General features: G+C 37.6%; 1 protein-coding gene, 1 non-coding gene and 1 pseudogene across 3 annotated transcripts in view; all 3 read right to left on the bottom strand.

The window, feature by feature from the left end:
- Positions 1–9,872: 9,872 nt before the first annotated feature.
- LOC112479624 lies at positions 9,873–12,641 on the bottom strand (annotated as a pseudogene).
- Positions 12,642–13,233: 592 nt separating this feature from the next.
- LOC102898838 (zinc finger protein 709) overlaps positions 13,234–20,461 on the bottom strand; it is a 36,278-nt gene continuing 29,050 nt past the window's right edge. The window contains exons 2-4 of one of the 2 annotated variants that reach the window (XM_025046674.1): positions 16,115–16,241; positions 15,855–15,915; positions 13,234–15,465 (exon numbers count right to left, since the gene is read on the bottom strand). In XM_025046674.1, the coding sequence (XP_024902442.1) occupies positions 13,242–15,465; positions 15,855–15,915; positions 16,115–16,241 (2,412 nt within the window). In that variant the 3' untranslated portion in view covers positions 13,234–13,241. Of the gene's footprint in view, positions 15,466–15,854; positions 15,916–16,114; positions 16,242–20,461 lie in introns of those variants that run through there. The other variant, XM_025046675.1, reaches the window with a different exon arrangement.
- On the bottom strand, positions 18,413–18,539 carry LOC112479627. Its single transcript, XR_003046244.1, has one exon. It is a non-coding gene; the product is annotated as a small nucleolar RNA SNORA33 (small nucleolar RNA).

Raw genomic sequence — 20,461 nt, 5'->3', positions numbered from 1 at the left:
TCCTGTGGCCTGGGAAACGGCACCCCACCAGGTAAGGATGCCTGCTGATATGTCCATGTGACATGATAGAGCCAAATCTTGGCGCTATGGCTTATGCCACCTATAGGAAGGTGGCCCCTTCTCTATTCTGTCCATTGAAAGATGCCGTGGTGTTGGAACAGTTCACCACTCCCCAAGATGGAGAGTTGGCTCAGGATTGCCTAGGGATTCAGTGAGCGCCCAGCCCTGGGGAGGGCAGACTCTCAGGAGGACCACACACACTTGTACGTGGGGGAGCACAGTGTAGAGCTTCGGCTCTTCATCCATCCGTTGGGACATTAAGGACTGATTAAGGGCTGAGCCCACGGGTCACACAGCTCCCCAGACATCCAGCAGTCATCTTACTGCTGACCCACAGTTGTCCCCATCTGCCTATGTTCACAGGCCCTTGGACTGTTGTCTGAGCTGCTTTTTTGTGGTAAAAGAACTCTGGGGATGTCTTGACTGAGACACCCCATGTGTAGATCTAGGTAACACTTGTCTGCACCCTAGGACAACCAGCTCCCCAAAACCAGACTCACTAGGAAATCACCAACCCACCTGGGACTTCCAGACTCTGCTGATGGCAACCACGGCGCTTCTCAGAACACAGAGCACCCTGCTCTCCCGCAGGGCATCCGTGGAAGCTTCTCCTCCGTACTGGTCACAGGCTCATAGGCCACCGCGCTGGCTTATTGACATAAGGTCCAATCAGTTGAATATGTGGCCCGTTTCATCCATCAGTCAGTTATCAGGGCTGAATTGTAATGAGTCTGTCTTCATCTTTTCTTTTTTTATAGACTTCAGGTTTTTTGGAGCAGTTTTAGGGTTGCAGAAAAATTGATCAGAGAGTAGAGTTCCCACGTAACCTGTTTGCACACATGGTTTGCACTGTGTTTTACTTCTTGTGTGGCTGTGGTAGATTAGTCACAATTGCTGAGCCGATATCGATGCCGTGAAGTGCATAGTTTACTTAATGTTGACTTTGTGTCATAGGATCTGTGGGTTTGGGCAGATGTTTAATGACATTTGTCTTTCATTTCTGTGTCATATAGTTTCACTTCCCCCAAATCCCTTACGTCACTCCTATTGTTTCATCATCTCTCCAACCTCAAATCCTTCATAGCCAGAGACCTTTTTATTGGCTCATAGATTTTTCTTTCCCAGAATGTCCCATACTTGGAATATACAATGTGTAGCCTTGTGAGATTAGCTTCTTTCTGTTAGCAATGTACGTTTAAGGTTCCTCCATATGTTTTCATGGCTTGATTCCTCGTTTCCTGCTATCACTGAATAGTATTTCATCGTATGGATTTACCACCAACTGCTTATTCACTTGACTCTTGGAGGACATGTTACTTAACTCTAACTCTTGCCTAGTAGGAATAAAGAGCCTACAAATACTCATGTACAGGTTTTTGTGTGGACATAAGGTTTCAATTCACTTAGGTCAATACCAAGGAGTATGATTGCTGGATCTTATTACACGCAGTGAGGGTATATTTAGTTTTGACAAAAAGTCCCTGTCTCCAATGTAGACGTGCCACATTCCTTTCCTCCCCACCCCAGCAGTGAATGAGAGTTGCTTGCAGCTTTACGTCTGCACCAGTACCTGGTGTTCTGAGTGTTTTACATTTTCAGTGTTTGATAAGTATGTAGTGATATCTCTGTTTTATTTGTAATATCGCAACGGCATATGTTAAGCGTGTTTTCATGTTGCTTATTTCTCATCTGTATTTTTCTTTGGTGAGTTGTCTGTTCAGATCTGTCGCCTGGTTTTATTTGGGTTATTTGTCTTCTTATTGTTGAGCTTTAAGAGTTCATTGGATTTTCGAATACCAGTTGTTCATCAGATAAGTTTTTACAAAAAGTTTTCTCCTTGTCTGTGACGTGTCTTCTTATTCTGTTAACACTTTTCCAGAGCAGGAGTTTTTTTATTTTATTAAAGGGAATTTTTTTTTAAATTGATCTTGTTTTGGTGTTTTCTCTAAATATGCATCACTAAAGGAAGGTCACCTGGATTTTCTTGTATGCTGCATTCTAGGAGTTTTTTACTTTTGCATTTTACATTTAGATTTATGATCTATTATGAGTTAATTTTTGTGAAAAGTTTAAGGTCTGCATCTGCATTTTTTGTGTATGTGTGTTTTGCATGTGGATATCCATCATTTCCAGCACATTTGTTTAAAAGACTCTTTTTTTTCCATTGAACTGCCTTTACTTTTTTGTCAAAGATCAGTTGATGTATTTGTGTGGGTCTATAGGAACATAAATGACTTCAATCTGGCTGTACTTTTATTGATTCCAGGCGTTATCTGTTTTTGCGAGTTCTTTCAGATGTTTTCCACAGACAATCATGTCATACGGAACAAAGGTAGTTTTATTTCCGGCTTCCAATTCTGTGTACCATTTCTTTTCTTATTACATGGCTAGGGCTTCCAACATAATGTCGCATGGGAGTGGTGAGAGGACACTTCCTTGCTTTGTTTCTCATCTAACCAGAAAAGCATATAGTTCCTCACCATTAAGTATGATGTTACTTACAGGTGTTGTGATGTTTTTTTCTCAAAAAGAGATAAATCCCCTCTATCATAAATGGATGTTGGATGGTATCAAATTCTTTTTCATGTTTTTTCCCCCTCTTATTTCTGATGCTAGTGTTTTCTGTCTTCTCACTTTTCTCACTTTGACATCTAGTCAAAGATGTTTCCAATTTTGTAAATTAATATTTTCAAGGACCAGCTTTGGGTTTTGAAAAGTAGAAGAGTGGCTTTTTTCTTTTAAAACTTTAGATAGTTCCCTCCACTCTCTTCTTGCTTGCATGGTTTCCGATAAAAAAGATGAATTAATTTGATTTTTTTTCCCTATAACTAAAGCGCGCTTTTCCCTCTGCCTTTTTTCAATATATTCTCTGTCTTTCATTTTTCTCTAGTTTGAATATGAGATACTTTGGTGTGCAATTTTGGTGTGTCCATGTTTAGTGTCTCCAAGCTTCTTGAATCTACAATTTTCCATCTATGATTAATTTTTGAAAAATCTTAGTGATTATTACTTCAGTTATTCCGTTTCTTTTCTGTCTTTTCCTTCAGGTATTTACATCATGTATATTTCAACCTTCTGTCATTGCTCTACGGTTTGTGGATATTGTGTTCTGTCTTGTTCTTTTTTGTCCTTGCACTAGCCTCTGGTGAACGAGACTGTCTTCAGTATAGGCTTGTTAAGAACAGAATGTTTGGGGCATATTTTAAAATGCCATTTCTATTTTTTCTTTTCCTGTTTTAGAGAGAGTGCTTTGCCTGTGACCTCAATGTTCTAATGGATCCAAGAAGTTGTTCATTTCAGGGGTTTTTGCTTTTTTTTCTGTGAGGTTGGTAATGATGGCTTCCAAATTCCTTAAACGGTGGACTAGAAACAGGAATTTTCTGCCCTAGTCGTTAATGATTGACATATGACAGCTTTACAGTCTCATTCCAGATCTACGCAAAGGGCTAAGAGCACCTTGGCATGCCTTCCTTTGCAAGAGATTCAGTCCTTATAAGATCCTTCTCTTGTGTGTGAACCCTCACCCTAATCCACCCTCTAACCTCACTTTTACAAAGAGTCCAGGCATCTTTCCTTGTTTTCTTAAGCCATTTTATGACTGCTGGAGAAGCCTGCCTTATTTTCCCCCACAGACCTCAATTATGGACATCATACACTCTTGGCTGTGTGTGGTGTTGTCAGTTGAGGGATTCGTATGCTCAGGGCTCAAGTTAGCGTGCTGCTGTACACCCCGCAGGAGCTTAGGAATTAGAGAACTTAGGGGTGAAGCATCTAGGGAGGCTGGTTGGGAAAATCTCCTGAAATTTAAAAATGGGGATTTTTATGTTATTTTGAAGGAAAGCATTGCTGAACCCATCAATGTATGTTATACTTATGGGCAAATTCAACCAACAAACCATTGTGGATTTCATGGAATGCAATTGCAATTGGTGACTCTCAATGTTTTTGTGCCATAAAGAGCACTTCTAATGTATTTGTCATTGTGCATGCCTGTGTGTGCCGATAATTGGCTCCAAGCAGCCCTGAGGCATGTGAGTTTAGGGATTTTGTGGTCAAAGTTGTCATGCCCTCTTCCTAGTGTCTTAACTATAAATAAGTTCCAATCAACTCCCTAGCCCATCAAATTGGACAGAGAAAGGAAGAACTGAGTCTGTGATAAATATTATGTACGGCAAAACCATGCTGCTTCACAAAAACATTTCTATTTAGCCAGCTGCAAAAGGCCTGGAGTACTTTAGGGATGCTAATAGTTAGCGGGACCTTATTAAAAGTTGGATTTCCACTGTATCCTGGACTCTCATATTTGGTAATGGGAATAGATGAAAAAGCTTTCAATTCTTTATTTTGTTTTTATTCATTAAAATTTTATGCAGATTTGACCCTCCGCGTCAGGGAGGGCTGTAAATGGTGGATAATGATGAAATAGATGAGTTTTTCTCACAAGGTATTGATAGTCTTAAAGTGATAACATTTGTTTGATTTGCATAGCTTTTCTGTCACTCCTCAGTATGCTCTGAACCCTGCCATTAGAGAGAAATAAGATAATGTGATCACAGTAAAAGTGTGTAAATCATTTCCATTTGTTCATCATGCCGTTAAATTTAGGAGGAAGTGTGGACGGAGTAAGTTTATGATGATCAAGTCATAGAATAAATGTTTGGAGGTGACAGAATCATACGTGAACTTCCTGCAAATGGAGTCTAGGTGTCCAGTGCTGTCATTGTCACTTGTCCTACTATACATGTTTGGAGTGTTTTAGGACTCAGTGGCCTTTGGGGATGTGGCTTGACCTTCACCCTGGAGGAGTGGGCTTTCCTGGATCCTTCACAGAAGAAATCCTACAGAGCTGAGATGTGGGAAACCTTCAGGAACATGGTCTCAGTAGGTAAGGATGACAAGTTACCTTCATTTTGTCAATTAGAGAACAAGTGTTTCTTGTTCAGCAACATTGTTCTCAGATGTGGAATGTGGAAAGTTAAGACGTTGGTAAAAAAAAAGAAAAAGCTAGGCATGATCACAGCTAACAATGAATATAGAATCTAACAATTTTTCTATAATTTCTAATATTTTGATATCATCTTTCCTTGTTGGAAAATGTAATGGGAACACCATGACACTAAAGGTTCATACAAAAATCAGGAAAGGAAACTAAAGTGTGTCACACTATAGAAAGCAGTGGCTCAAGTGAGAATCTATCCTGTTATGAGATTTTAATGGAAGGAAACAAAATAAATAACCCCCGCTTCAAATCTAGTTATTAGAAAATTTTCACCAAGAATACTTTCTATGTGACACAGATGTTTGGTATTTGTGAAAAAGTTCACTTGTAAACAGTATTAATAATCTCTACATATGAATATCAGTTTTGATAATAGCGGTGGTGAAGTCCTCCTGCAGAGCATTCCGTATATTCAACCTGAAACAATTTCAACAAGGCGGAAAAGCTACACTTTTGCTATAAATCATAAAAATGTAATATACTCTACTAAAATATAAAATTTGTAGTAATCTTTAGTAACGTGCTTCTCATTTTTCACAGAAGTCATGTGGTAGAGAGATTGTGAAGGGAAAGAGCGTAGTCAATGTGGACAGCATTTTAGCCTTATTCGAAATCTCAAACTCTTTTTTTCTGGGGGCAGGGAAGTGAGAGAACCATCTTTTTAAAACTTATTTTTCAATCGTACTTGACGTGCAACATTAGTTTCAGGTGTATAACATAGTCATTAGAAGTTTAGATACATTATGAAGTGATCGCCCATCGGATAAGTCGTTGTTGCTGCTGGTGGCATCATGTAGCTAGATCATTGTCCTGGCCAAAGGAGCTGTAAAAATGTGCAGATGGGTTCAATACTCAGCCAAGGAATTCTCTCATGGTATCACAATTTCCTGGAGTTTGACTAATGTATCTGATGCTTGGTCCAATCTTTGACTTGGGATGGCCTGTTTGATCTACGGACAAAACACAGTATCTCTGCAGTGGACTCCATCAGGTGTGGTGGCAGCACACTGTCTTTATGAAGTTCCTGGTCACTCACTTGATCCCAAGTGACTCCCGAAGTGGCCAAAGTGTCTATAAAGAGGTGACCTCCTGAACCAACCACATCAATGTGAGGGGAACACATCTACTCCTGTAAGTGGGACATGCCAATAGGGACAACTATTGACCTGTCCAGCAAGTACCAATATTTTTTCAATGAAGAGCCTCTGGTTAGCAAGCCTGAGGGGTCTTGCATCCATGACTCAGGGCAAAATGGGCAGTTGGATGCAGAAAATCAGCAACTCAGCCTGTGGGAGGGCCTTCATTTACAGACTCTTTCAGTTGGCAACAGTGCTTCTCTAATCGTGTGCAGCACTGGATGAAAAGAGTTTCTGGTATAAGAAAACCTGGAGTGACTTAGTCTGCCATGTGTGGTTTAGAGACGTTGGGATGCATAATAGGAGGCTGCTAAAGCCACGATAATAACAAGGCTGCAGAGAGGGAGAAGATAATGGAGACTGTTACATGGACAAATTCTAAAGGGATTTGTTTCCCCTTTCATAGTCAATCAAATTTAAATGTTTGTAAGCGGATTTCATAAACATATAATGACTCTCATGACTCTGGTCGATGGAACGTGCCCATGACAGGTTTTGCCAACTGCTTCTCTCACCCTCTCAGCTCACAACTGTCTGCTCAGAGAAATTTTTCAGAGTGGCATATGCATGGATACTGAGGTGCATCACACATCCATTGTGTCCAAATCTCTGGGTTGAAAGAATCAAAATCATAGGTTTGAGAGCATGCCAGGATAGAAATAAAGAACATCAAACTCTGCAAAAAAAAAAAAAAAAAATGGCAGTAGCACATTGCAGGCTCTGAACACAGCTTGTTTAATTGTGTAGTTTTCACGCCTCTTTCTTATATCATAAGGAAGCAGGCACTAGTCTTGAGTTAGGAAACAAAGAGCTGGAAATGGGCTGTGGAGGCGATGGAAGGAATGATGCTGGCACCCAGGACTGAGGACGTCCCCAGGCAGCTCCCACTTGGGTCACACCTTTATGTCTTAGAGCCACAATGCATCCAGAGATCTGTCTGAGGAGCCTGATTTAAACTCCAGGACAGATTCTGGGAGCCCTCCCACTTCACTCCTAGTTATGTGCGTGAGATGAGGGCCGTGTAACCCTAGAGGGCGTTTTCTCAAGTGAGACCGGCCTGCAAGAAAGGCCTGGCGGGGCCTGAACTCTTTTTCACAGACTTCAATTCTTCTCAGAGGTGTGAAAAAAAGTGTTGAACACATAAAAATCAAGGTTCAGGAGAGTTGAACATTCTCCCAACATATGAAAGCACTTGTGTTGTTCATTTTCTATATTTTTATACATTATTTATGTACTATTATATATATCGTATTTAAAGCGTACTTGTGAGTTTTCACAAATGTACAGTAACACTGCTGTCAGAGGACGGAAAACATTCAGAACACTCCTGTGGTTCCCATTTGAATGAAATCCCTCCAAAACCTTATTTAACACTAAAAAAAAAAAAAACATGGAAAAGACTTAATTTCTTTTGTTTTTTTTTTAAATAAAACTAGAAGCTGTCAGTTTTATTTTCTGGTGTTCTAGAATTTATGCTGGAAGTCTGAGCATGTGGAAACGAAACCAGTGAACAGCAAAACAAGCTGTGGGACTGTGTGGATCCTTGAAACTAGAAACTTCTAGCCACTCCTGAAGGAAAAAAGTTATTAAATATTTCCATATCTTTTATACTAAATATACTAAATTAGGACTGTTACTCAAAATGATACCTTCTCTGTAAGCCACCTCATTAATCCTTTGATGATTACCTTTACATATTCATACCTTTTTCTGTTGTTTCCACTGGGAAAAAATTACACTTGCATAAATATTACTCTGCTCGTAGAATAAACTCAGGATGGGCTAGAACAGTGCAGATGAATATAACTCTTAAATTGGGAAAACTTCCTGCTTTAATTGTCAGTCAGTGTGTACAGCAGCAACATAAAAATGCCAAATACTATGATATTCAAAAATTTCAAAAGATAAGTGAAAAGCCCTCTCAAATGATGTTAAATGCAAAAGTACACCACAAATATCTGTGGGCCCAAGCTGTAGAAAGTCTTGTTCCAGATAAGTGTCTGAAGTCATGGCCACGTATTCTATATACAAAATTCATGATGGCAAAAATGAGAATGGGCCGTGTATCTTTATCTTTATGGGGAGTCATTACTGTTAATCAAAGAGCAGGACATTATGTATTGCTGTCTTCTATTTATTTCCAAACCCAAGCAGTTCTTGAAGACAGCGTTTAAGGTTTATTACAAGAAAATACAAGTGATCGATAATGACATCCTAACTCACTGAGGCTCCTATCGTCTTAGAAAAGATAGCCTTTCTATTGTCACGTTATTTTTTTACTTTCCTTCAAAGCCCTATTTCCATCTCATAAAACAAAACTTTACAATTTGTTATTCACTTCTCTTTTCTTACAAAAATATAAGCACCAGGACTGCAAGAACTTGTTTCATGCCTCATATGCAAATCCTAGTGTCTTTTTAGTGCTAAATGGGGTATATTGACTCTAAACAGCATGGCATAATGGGAGATGTTGAAATATTAGCCACAGGAATATATATACTTAATTAGCAAGAAAGTCTTGATTGGACCAGTCATCCTGTTTTTGTCCCTTGCTAGGTTTCTGTTTCCTCAGAATTTGCCTAAACTTATAGACCTCTTCTTTTTTTCAGTATTTAATCTAAAATGTTTATTTCTTTAATATATTCATATTATTCTCTTTATTCTTACTCTTAGGATAATTTCTTGACCTTATAAACATAGCGTTCAAAAGGGCTTTGATAATGTAATTCTACTGATATTTTTCAGAAGGTTTCAAAAACAATTCCAGGTTTTTAAAAATTATATTTCAAAGGCCTCTTCTTACTAATATGACTGAGAGGGGCGTCTCATGATTAAGTTTAGCTGCTCCACAATGATGTTTTTGCCTTCTAGAAAACAAGGTTTACAATTACCAATAATAGAATGTTTACCTCTACATAATGTTCAATACACAAAAATGTCTTTAAAATAATTTTTTATTTTTCAATTACAGTTGGCATACAGTATTACATTAGTTTGGGTGTACAACATGGTGATTAGACATTTATATAATTTATGAAGTGAGCACTCCAATAAATATAGTACCCATCTGTCACCATACAAAGTTATTATAATATTGACTATGTTCCCTATACTGTGTCGCCTGCGACAATTATGTCACCAGTGGAGCACCTGGATGGTGCTCCAGAGTGGTTACAGCTGGCTACCAGTGTGCCGGCCCTGGGGCCTCCTGGGAGGGGCCCACCTCAGGCCAAGGTCAGTTGCCAACTATGCCATGCCTGGGGCCACTTAGCGTGACCCACCTGTGATTCAAAGATGTCTTCCACCCACACTGGGCTTGAAGGTACCTGGGAACGACTATGCTGTGAACTGAGGATTGCTGCTGCTAGTGCTGGTCTTGGGGCTGCTTACTAAGAGGTGCAGGGCTTGCTGAGACCAAATGATGCTTGTTTGAGGGTGAACATTTGAGAGAATTTAGGAAAGTCTGCAGCATGAGCTGCAATAGACCATTTGTGTGGAAAAGTCCCTGGAAGTGGCTTGGATGGATTGGCAAGTTGGGTGGGGTGGGGTCTCAGGGAATCACAATTGTGGGATGAATGGTGTTATCCAGGTTGATGGAGACTTGTATGTGGCTGCCCCTGTCTGCACACTGGGAGGAGAGAGGGCTCAACAAAGAAACAATGGATTCTGCCAGCACTTCTGTCTGTGAGAAAGCTGCCCCTCCAGCCCTTGCCCTGAAGCCATACAATTTAGTTCCTCCCTGTTGGCCTCTGGCGCTTTTCTTACAGCTGCTGCAGCGCTGGAGCTCAGACTGTGTTAGTTGATCAGTATGTCCGTATGTGGGCCCTTTAAGAGGAACACCTGGGACTCTAGACATGCCCCCCTGCCCCCATCTTAATAAGCCACAAACTCCACTGGTTTTCACAGCCAAAAGTTGTGAGGACTTCTATTTCTGGCCCTGAAACCCTGGAAAGTCTGGTGTGGGATGGGGACCCCTCACTTCTCGGGGGATCTCTGGAACTAAGATATCCTTCCCAATTTTTAACCACCACATGTGGGTATAGGACTAGCCTGTTTCGAGTCTCAGCCCCTCCTACCAGTGTTGACGTAGTTCTTCTGTATGTCCTTAGTTATAAGACTTCTGTTCAGTTTTAGTTCTTCAGGTGATTCTCAATGAAAGTTGTTTTGTAGTTTAGTTGTAATTTTGATGTGGTTGTGAGAAGAGGCAAGCATTGTTTACCCATTCCGCCATCTTGACTAGAACTCCACAAAATGTCTTGATGACTTCAATAGCCATCAATTCATCTAACACAAGCCGAAATCCTATAAAACTGCTGAGCAACCTTTTATGTTACACTCCACAGTTGTGTGTACTGCATGGTCATTGTTATTGGAATTCACTACCATTTTGACTATAGATACAATTCTGCAGGTCACTGGCAAGAAAGCACTGAAAAACCATGATTGAAGTTTCTGGTATTAAAATTAAATAAAAAGTAACTTTCATGACAAAAATCTAACTATAAAATAAAAAGTAAAATATGCCTAAGGAGCAATTACCTGAACTTGAATGCACATAATAAAATTTACTCATAACGTATAATGATTAAATGAAAAGAATCACAAAAGATATTTGAAAATCCATAACAAGATACTTTAACATATTCTCTCAAAAACTGGAAAACAGTATCTGTTAGCACATGACTTAGAAAGCAGTTAATATTTCTATGTAAAACCTTCAGAAGTGTTGACAAAAAAAATTGCATACTTTTAACTACAATCAAACATAAGTAAAAAATCAGGAAAACGTACTCATTAGTACTGTTTACAGACTAAGGTGTTTCCTATAGAAATTAAACATTGTATGGATATAATCTAGCAAAGAAGAGAAACACAGAGTATTCCCAAGCAGGAAAGTCTGACTTAGTTTCCCAGTAGACACAAGAGAGCTTACAGAAAAATCCAAACTTTGATGGATCTTTGATGTGGATCTGGAGAAACATCAATGGAAACTTGTACCTTTGAGAAAGTGGAAACCGAACAGTTGTTGGTTTTGAGGATAGCGTTGATTGGAAGTCAAAGAATCTGTAAAATGGGATAAAAGATTCTGTCCTCTAGGGTCTTATACATCTGTCTTTCCCTGTATGGTGGTTTCAAAATCTAATATGTTCTTTGCTTCTCCCTTCCAAATCTCATGCAAGTGAGGCTACTGGTGAACTCTTAAGATGGAACATTAAAGGGGATGGATTCTTCAAAATCTAGTTCCTAACATTAGCCATAGGGCGGGGGTGGGGGAGGGGATATATCCAACTCTATATTTTTTAAAATTCTTTTTTAATATTTTGAATCTATCAAAGGGAACATTTTCTGGTGAATTATATTTGAGGCTTTTTCCCTTTCAGCCATGTTTTCCAACTCTAGATTTTTTTTTTGTCCTCTCACAGGTATCTCTTAAATCAAAGCCTATTCATCAAATACCAGTTAGAATGAAGGACAATGAGCAAATATGAAAATATTAATTCACATGAAACTATGTTATTTCATAAACTGGCCATGCATAAAATTCATTCAAAGTATGTATTAGTATGGAAAACATAAAAAGGCTTTTACATCTGTCAGCCCAAAAAAGGAGCTTTGTTAGTAAAAAAAAAAAGAAAAGAAAAGAAAAAGAAAAAGAAAAAGTAGAATATGTGTAATTAATGGACTAAGGATATCCAGAAATGGTCACAAAAACAAGTAGAAAAATCCTAACAGATACCAAACTGTCATTTTACAATGGCCACTTAATTCTCAACAAATAAAACATTAAAAAAATTTAACCTAATTGCACATTAGAAATACACTTCAGTTCATGTAGGGATCTAACAGCTTCAAAATGGAAAAAGAAAATATTAGTTCATTTAAGGAAAAGGCACTAATAGTCTTATGTATTATTGAGTTTTTTTTCCTACATAAAAGTTCTTATTAATCCTCTCATGAAAAATCTGCTCAATCACCACAGATAAAGTCAAATCTTTACTACTTCTGTTATCCAATCTCCACCTCACTGCTAGACACCATTTCCTTTTGCCAGCACCAACACTGGCCTTTGCAGTCCCCTTAACTTTGTTCGCTCTGTTCTTGTGTCCCTTTTGCTGTTTTCTTGGGGTATTTTTCTTCTCATACAGGCCATAACTTACAAGTCTATGTTTAGGTTCATTTTTCTTTGCATAATCCGAGAAACCATAAATCATGCCAAAGCTAGTTGTTTTGCCACCACCAAAATGGGTTCTGAATCCAAATACAAAGATGGCACCTGGTGTGGTCTTATACATTTTGGCTAGTTTTTCCTGAATTTCTGTTTTAGGTACTGCTGCCTTCCCAGAGTGAAGGATGTTGATGACCATTTGTTTCCATTGAAGTAGTCCACTGGTCATGAATTTCCTGGTCCAGATATTTACTGTTTCATTCATGATGGCAGCTGACCCTCGAGCAGTCAGAGAGGAAAAAAGAGTTCATGCAATACTGTTGAAAGATGATTCCCAGAGTTATTTCGCCTCGATATTCACTTCTAGAAATCCACATTGCAATGATGCACTTTTCAAAACAAGCTTGATAATGTATTCACAATTTTAAGAATAATGTTCCTGAGTTTTCTGGAATATTACACATGGATTAAGTTCCATCAAGCTTTGTCATGTTATGTACAGTTTTCTCTCTTTTCTCTGAGTTTTCAAATGTAAAGATGTGTATAAATTGAAATTTTTCTTGCATTGTTTAAGAGGTTTTATCCAGTGATTCCTTTTATGCCTTTGGAAGGAACTGAGATGGCTAAAGGCTTTCCCACATTCTTCACATTCATATGGTGTGTCTCCAATGTGCATGCTTGCTTGTGTTCAATAGTTTCTATGAACATGAAGGGTTTCCCACATTTCTTACATTTCTCTCCAGTGTGATTTCATGTCTTTGGAAACCTTGTAGAGAACAGAAATCTATTTCATTGCTTACACTCATGGCATTTCTCTCCAGTGTGAGTCCTTTCATGTTTTTGAAGATAATTGAGACAACTGAACTCTTTCCTACATGTTTTACATTTGTAAGGTTTTTTTTCCAATGTGATTTCTTTCATGTGTTTTTAAGGAAGTGTGATCATTGCAGCCTTTACCACGTTGCTTACATTCATAGGGTTTCACTCCTGTGTGCATCCTCTCATGTTTTTGAAGATATTTGGAAGAACTGAATGCTTTTCTGCATGTGTTACATTCATAGGGTTTCACAGCAGTGTGACTTCTTTCACGTGTTTTTAAAGAACTGTGATCTCTGTATGCTTTACCATTGCTTACATTTGTAAGATTTCTCATGTAAATCCTTTCATGTGATTGTAAGGAAGTATATCTGGCTTCACTACATTGTTTATATTCACAAGGTTTCTCTTCAATATGATTTCTTTCATGTTTTTGGAGATAACTGGGACGACTGAATATTTTTCTACATGTTTTACATTCATAGGGTTTCACTCCAGTATGGCTTTTTTCATGTGTCGTTAAGTAAGTGTAATTCCTGTAAGCTTTATCACATTGCTTACATTTATAGGGTTTCTCTGTGTGAGTCTTTTCATGTTTTCGAAGATAGCTGAGACAACTGAATGCTTTTCTGCATGTGTTACATTCATAGGGTTTCACAGCAGTGTGACTTCTTTCACTTGTTTTTAAGGAACTGTAATCTCTGTATGCTTTACCATTGCTTACATTTGTAAGGTTTCTCGTGTAAATCCTTTCATGTGATTGTAAGGAAGTATATCTGGCTTCACCGCATTGTTTATATTCACAAGGTTTCTCTTCAGTGTGATTTCTTTCATGTTTTTGGAGATAACTGGGATGACTGAATGTTTTTCTACATGTTTTACATTCATAGGGTTTTACTCCAGTATGGCTTTTTTCATGTGTTGTTAAGTAAGTGTAATTCTTGTAAGCTTTACCACGTTGCTTACATTTATAAGGTTTCTCTGTGTGTATCCTTTCATGTTTTCGAAGATAGCTGAGACAACTGAATGCTTTTCTACAAGTGTTACATTCATAGGGTTTCACTCCAGTGTGACTTCTCTCGTGTGTTTTTAAGGAATTGTAATCTCTGTAGGCTTTACCACACTGCTTACATTCATAGGGTTTCACTCCTGTGTGTGTCCTTAAATGTATTCGAAGATAGTTAAGACAACCGAATGCTTTTCTACATGTTTTACATTCAAAGGGTTTCACTCCAGTGTGACTTCTTTCATGTGTTTTTAAGGAACTGTAATCTCTGTAGGCTTTACCACATTGCTTACATGCATAGTGTTTCACTTCTGTGTGTGTCCTTCTGTGTGTTTTTAAGGAACTGTGATATCTGTAGGTTTTTCCACACTGCTTACATTTACAGGGTTTCTCTCCAGTGTGAGTCTTTTTGTGTATGTTTAAAGAACTGCAGTATCTGTAGGCTTTACCACATTGCTTACATTCATAGGGTTTCACTCCTGTGTGAGTCCTTTCATGTTTTCGAAGATAGCCGAGACAACTGAATGCTTTTCTGCATGTTTTACATTCATAGGGCTTCACTCCAGTGTGACTTCTCTCATGTGTTTTTAAGGAAGTGTAATCTCTGTAGGCTTTACCACATTGCTTACATTCATAGGGTTTCACTCCTGTGTGAGTCCTTTCATGTTTTCGAAGATAGCCGAGACAACTGAATGTTTTTCTACATGTTTTACATTCATAGGGTTTCACTCCAGTGTGACTTCTCTCATGTGTTTTTAAGGAAGTGTAATCCCTGTAAGCTTTACCACATTGCTTACATGCATAAGGTTTCTCTCTTACGTGAGTCCTTTTGTGTGTTTTTAAGGAATTATAACATCTGTAGGCTTTACCGCATTGTTTACATTCATATAGTTTCTCTCTAGTATGAGTTTTTTCATGTACTTGAACATAACTGGAACTGAAGGCTTTACTACATATTTTACATTCAGAAGTTTCCTCTCCATCGTGATTTTTTTCATGCTTTTCAAAATACTGGCAATAACTGAAGTCTCTCTTGCATACATCATCTTTATATGGCTTCTCTCCAATTTTCTGATACTCAGAGGGCTCGAGTCCATTGTGACATCTGATGTTCCCATTATGAGATGAATGCTGTATTAAGACTTTTCCACACATACTGTATTCCCATGGTTTTACTCCAACAAGAGTTTTCTCATTCAGATTTAGATCTGAATTTAGAGTGAAGATTTCTCTGCCTTGACTACCCTCCTTCTCTTCACTGATTCTCTCTACCATATGACTTCTGTAAAAACATGAAGCACATTATTAATAATTAATAATTTTGTATTTATCAGAATATTTAAACATTTTTATGTATAGCAAAAAAAAGCAGTTTTTTAACCTTGTCTAAATGGTTTGAAATTGAATATACTGGATGCTCTGCATTAGGGCTTCAGCTTTTCTATTATCAAAACAGTCATATTCACATACAGGGTTTATTAACGCTGTTTTTCATTTGAACTACTTTTTAAACACTGAACACTTATGATATATATAGGAAAGTAGTTACGTGAAAATTTTCTGAGAAGTCATCAATTGGAGGTGAGGGTTGTTTTGGTTGATTCTTTTTAAAATTTTGTAGCATAACAGGTTTCTCAGGTGAGACAGTGCTTTGTATTGCATGTGACTCACCTTAGTTTTTTCCCCTGCTTTTTGTACTGATCTTCAATATCACGATCCTTCCATTTCTCTCCTAAAATGCAGATCCAGAAAATTGATTCCAAAGTATTAGAAATTATACAAAAATTATTAGATTCTATTCTAGATGAGCTGTGACCATGCCCAGTTTATTAATCAATGTCCTCCCTTCCCACATGACATGTCTTAGAACAACTTTGATGGGCAAGAAACATCTGTCCTCCAGTAAGGTGAAAATAAATTATCATCTTTACCTACTGAGGCCAGGTTCCTGAAGGTTTCCCACATCACATCTCTATACAGTTTCTTCTGTGAAAGATCCAGTAAAGCCCACTCCTCCAGGGTGAAGGTTATGGCCACATCCTCATAAGCCACTGAGTCCTAAAATAGTCCAAATATGTGTACAGCAGGATGAGTGAGACTGACAGCACTGGACATCCACACTCCATTTACAGGATGGTTACATATGATTCTGTTGTGTCCAAATATTTATTTTATGACTTCATCATCAAAAACTTATTCTCTATTCATACATCTTTATAAATTTAACCCTATCATAAACACATGGAAACTATTATACACTTTTACAGTGATCACATGTCATTATTTTTCTCTAATGGCAAGGTTTGGAGCATGTTGGGAAATAAGAGAAATGCTATACAAATGAAACAAACATTATTTTATGACTTTCATCTCCTTATTATCCACAATTTACAGCACTCGATGAAGCAGAGGATCAAATCTATACAGGGTTTCAATGAATAAAAACATAGTGAAAAACTAGTGGCTTTTTGTTCTATTCCTATTACCAAACATGAGAGTCCAGGAGGCCTGTGGCTATCCCGGTATTAACAAAATGCAATAGATGACCATGTTATCCTAAAAATTATAATTAGATACATGTGGCAGAATAAAAATATTCTTAGAAGCATTGCTTTTACCTTGTGTAATATTCATCACAGACTCAGGTTTTTGTTTTTGTTTTGGTCTTTCTGATTTAATGAGCTAGACAGTTTTTTGGAACTTCAAGCTCAGATATGAGAAAGAAGGCATGACTACATAGGCCACAAAATTCCTATACTCACGTATAGGGCTATTTCTACCCCATCATTGGTGTGTTTGCATGCTTGCGCACGCGCGCACACACACACACACACACACACACACACACACTGAAACAATAATATGCCATAAAAGCTTTTTCTGGCAAAACTATAACAGTCTATCCTCAGCAAAGGAGTTCACTGAAGTCCACCATGGTTTGATGGTAAATTTGCCCATGATTAGAAAATATGTAAAATTGTCAGTAATGCTTTCCTCCAAAAGGACATAACATCTCCATTCCCCAATCAAGAGGAAGTGTTTCCTGACCAGCCACTCTGGAGGCTGCCCTCCCTTCTTCTGTCATTTTCAAGTGCCCCCAAGGTGTAAAGAGGCATGATCGCTCAACCCCTGAGCATAGGAATCCCTCAGCTGATGATACCACACATGGCCAGCAGGATATGAGTTTATTACTTCCACAATAATCGAGTCTCTGGGAAGCAGAAGGCAGGCCTCTCGGGCTTGAAATAGACAGAAAATAAAAAGAAAGGTATATGGACTTGTGTTTTTATGAGGCTAGGGGGTGGGTTATGGTGAGTGTTCACACACAAAGGTGGGAGCTTGCGTGGATTCAATCTCTGCTGCCCTGAGGGAGGGAGCACTATGATTTTCCTATCACCTCATACAGATGTGGGGCACAGGGGGAAGGAGGGATGAGGCTGGAAAACCATCCAGAGTCTGAGCAAAAATTGGAGGCCCACTGTCATTTCCAATTTCACACCTTTATATTTAAGGAAATGACAGTGGGCCTCCAATTTCCCAAAAATCCACCTTAAATATAAAGATACAGATAGATGAAAGGTAAATTAACACAAAAACTTGAATTTCTCTTCTTAGATTTATCAGAGCATTTAAATCCAATGCATCATGTTGTCTCTAAAACAGGAAAGTGAAAATAAAAACATTTTGAAAAATGCCTCAAATCTTGTTTTTAACATAGCCTATAGTAAAAAATAAAAAAAAAAAAAATTCAGCAGAATCTCATGCAAAAATAACAAAGAAAAAGGTCAGAACACAATATCCATGAACCCTGGGACAACTTTTTTTAAACATGAGGTTTATATGCACTTAATGGGAATATCCGAAGGAACAAAAGACAGAAATAGAAGAAATCACTGATGTAACAATCACTGAGATTTTTCTAAAATTAATGACAGATAGCACACTCTAGATACAGGAAGCTCAGAGAAAACTAAACATGATAACAGAAATGCACATCTAATATCTCATACTCAAACTACACAAAAATCAAAGACAAAAAGAATATATTGAAAGAAACCAGAGAGGTAAATACCTTAGTTACAGAAAAACAAAAATTAGAACTAAATCAACTTATTTTAGAGTCATAGAGAATTTTTAAAACTAGTATTTAGAAACCTCATTGAGTACTTTGTAACGAAGCTTTCAAGATTAGCTCATGTCTTATGAAAATTGTTCCCATCACTAAAATTTCTTGTAGCCTTTCAGGAATCATAATGACTTCAGTGTTTTTAAGGCTCATAAGATGACTTTAATATTGCCAGCTTTCTCTAAATTTCTCAGAAACACATTGAGGCATGCAGATTCATTGGGTGGCTTAAATCAAATTTATGAGAAATCATGCAAGTGAGAAGAGTGGAATGAAATATTTAGTTTTGTTAAAAACTATCACCCCTAGAATTCTGTATAAAGCAAATTTTTCAAAAAAGAACATGGCCTTTCTGAGATAAAAACTGAAGATCTGTCATTAATACACTTGCATAAAGAGAAACATTAAAAAATAAATCAGAAAGAATGTAAATGATGATGGTGGAGCATCAGAAAAGAAATAGATTAGGTAAAACACCTTTTATATTTATCACAATTAACAGATAACACTTTGTTTACAATATTAGCAATAATGTATATGGTAATCATAAGCCAATGAATAAGTGAAATGTCAACAATGTGACAAGAGGCACGGGAGGCAACTGGGAATAGTGTTGTATGAATTAAAAGCATGACCAGAAAAATGGTACACTCTAACATGACAGAGGCAATAGCTTAGTTGTAAATGTATACTAAAAACTCAAGGGAAACCATTAAAAAGTTAGAAAAATACACATAACTGAGAAGAGAGAAGAAAACAAAGAATCAGGTAAAGTGCTCAATTAAAGCCAAAGAAGGCAGAAAAAGGTAAAAGACAAAAAGAAACAAAGCACAAGGCCAACATACGAAAACAGTAAAAGGTGTGGTAGATATTAATCTAACTGAATCAATTACTACTTTCATCATCACTGGTCTCCCCATACAGTACTGTAATACCAGATTTTGGAAATCGCAATTATATGTTGTGTACAAAAAATCCACCTTAAATATAAAGATACAGATAGATGAAAGGTAAATTAAAGAAAAGAAAGCTGGCACAAGTATATGAATTTTATACAATGTAGATTCCAGAAAAAGGAAAACTCAGAGATAAAAAGGGGCATTATATAATAAAAGGGGTCCATTCTCAAAAAATGCATATTAATCTTCATGTGTATGTGCATAACAACGGAGAAGCAAAATACACGAGGCAAAAACTAATAGAATGCAAGGAAAAATGGATGAATCCACTATTATAGTTGTAGACTCCAATAGCCCCTTATCACAAATTATATTCCAGTAGGAAGTAAATCATCAAGGCCACAGAGTAACTCAACAGCACCATGTAAAAACTGAATTTAATTGTAATCTATGGACTAACTTCATGCAACAACAGAATACACTTTCTCTAGTTCTTATGGAATAGTCACCAAAATAGACATTCTGGGACATAAAACACACCATTACAAATTTTTAAAAATTTATTTATTTTAATTAGTTTCAAGTATACAGTACATTGGTTAGACATCTATATAGTTCATAAAATGATCCCCGGAATTGCTCCTTCCCTCCCTTGGCCCTCCACTTAGCCATCATATTAATGCTAACTGCATTCCTTCTGCCGTGCTCCCCATTCCCGTACCAACTATCAACTACTAATTTGTACTTCTTTAACCCTTCACTCTTCCTGACTCCCCTCCCTTCTGTCCATCATCAAATTGCCCACTATATTTGTGAGTCTGTTTATGATTAGTTTGTTCCTTTTGTTCCTTAAATTTCACATAAGTGAAATCATATGGTATTTATCTTTCTTGATCTGACTTATTTCACTTAGTATAAGAACCTCTAGGTCCATCCATGTTGTTACAAATAGTAGGATTTCATTTTTTTAATGGCCGAGTAATATTCCATTGTAGATATGAACCATAATTTCTTTATATGACTGTTGATGGGCATTCAGGTTGCTTCCATATCTTGGCTATTGTAAATTGTGCTGCCATGAATATTGGAGTGCATAGATCTTTAAGAATTGTTTTGGTTTTCTTTGGATAAATACCCAGAAGTGCAATTGCTGGGTCAAAAGGTATATCCAGTTTTAATTTTTTGAGAAACCTCCATACTGTTTTCCAAAGTGGCTGTACCAATATGCAATCCCACCAACAATGTATAAGGGA

This window comes from Pteropus alecto, unplaced genomic scaffold (genome assembly GCF_000325575.1).
Source record: "Pteropus alecto unplaced genomic scaffold, ASM32557v1 scaffold304, whole genome shotgun sequence".
Classification (NCBI taxonomy): domain Eukaryota; kingdom Metazoa; phylum Chordata; class Mammalia; order Chiroptera; family Pteropodidae; genus Pteropus; species Pteropus alecto.
The sequence above is the reverse complement of the archived record's forward strand: the minus strand, read 5'-3'. Positions and strand labels throughout refer to the sequence as shown.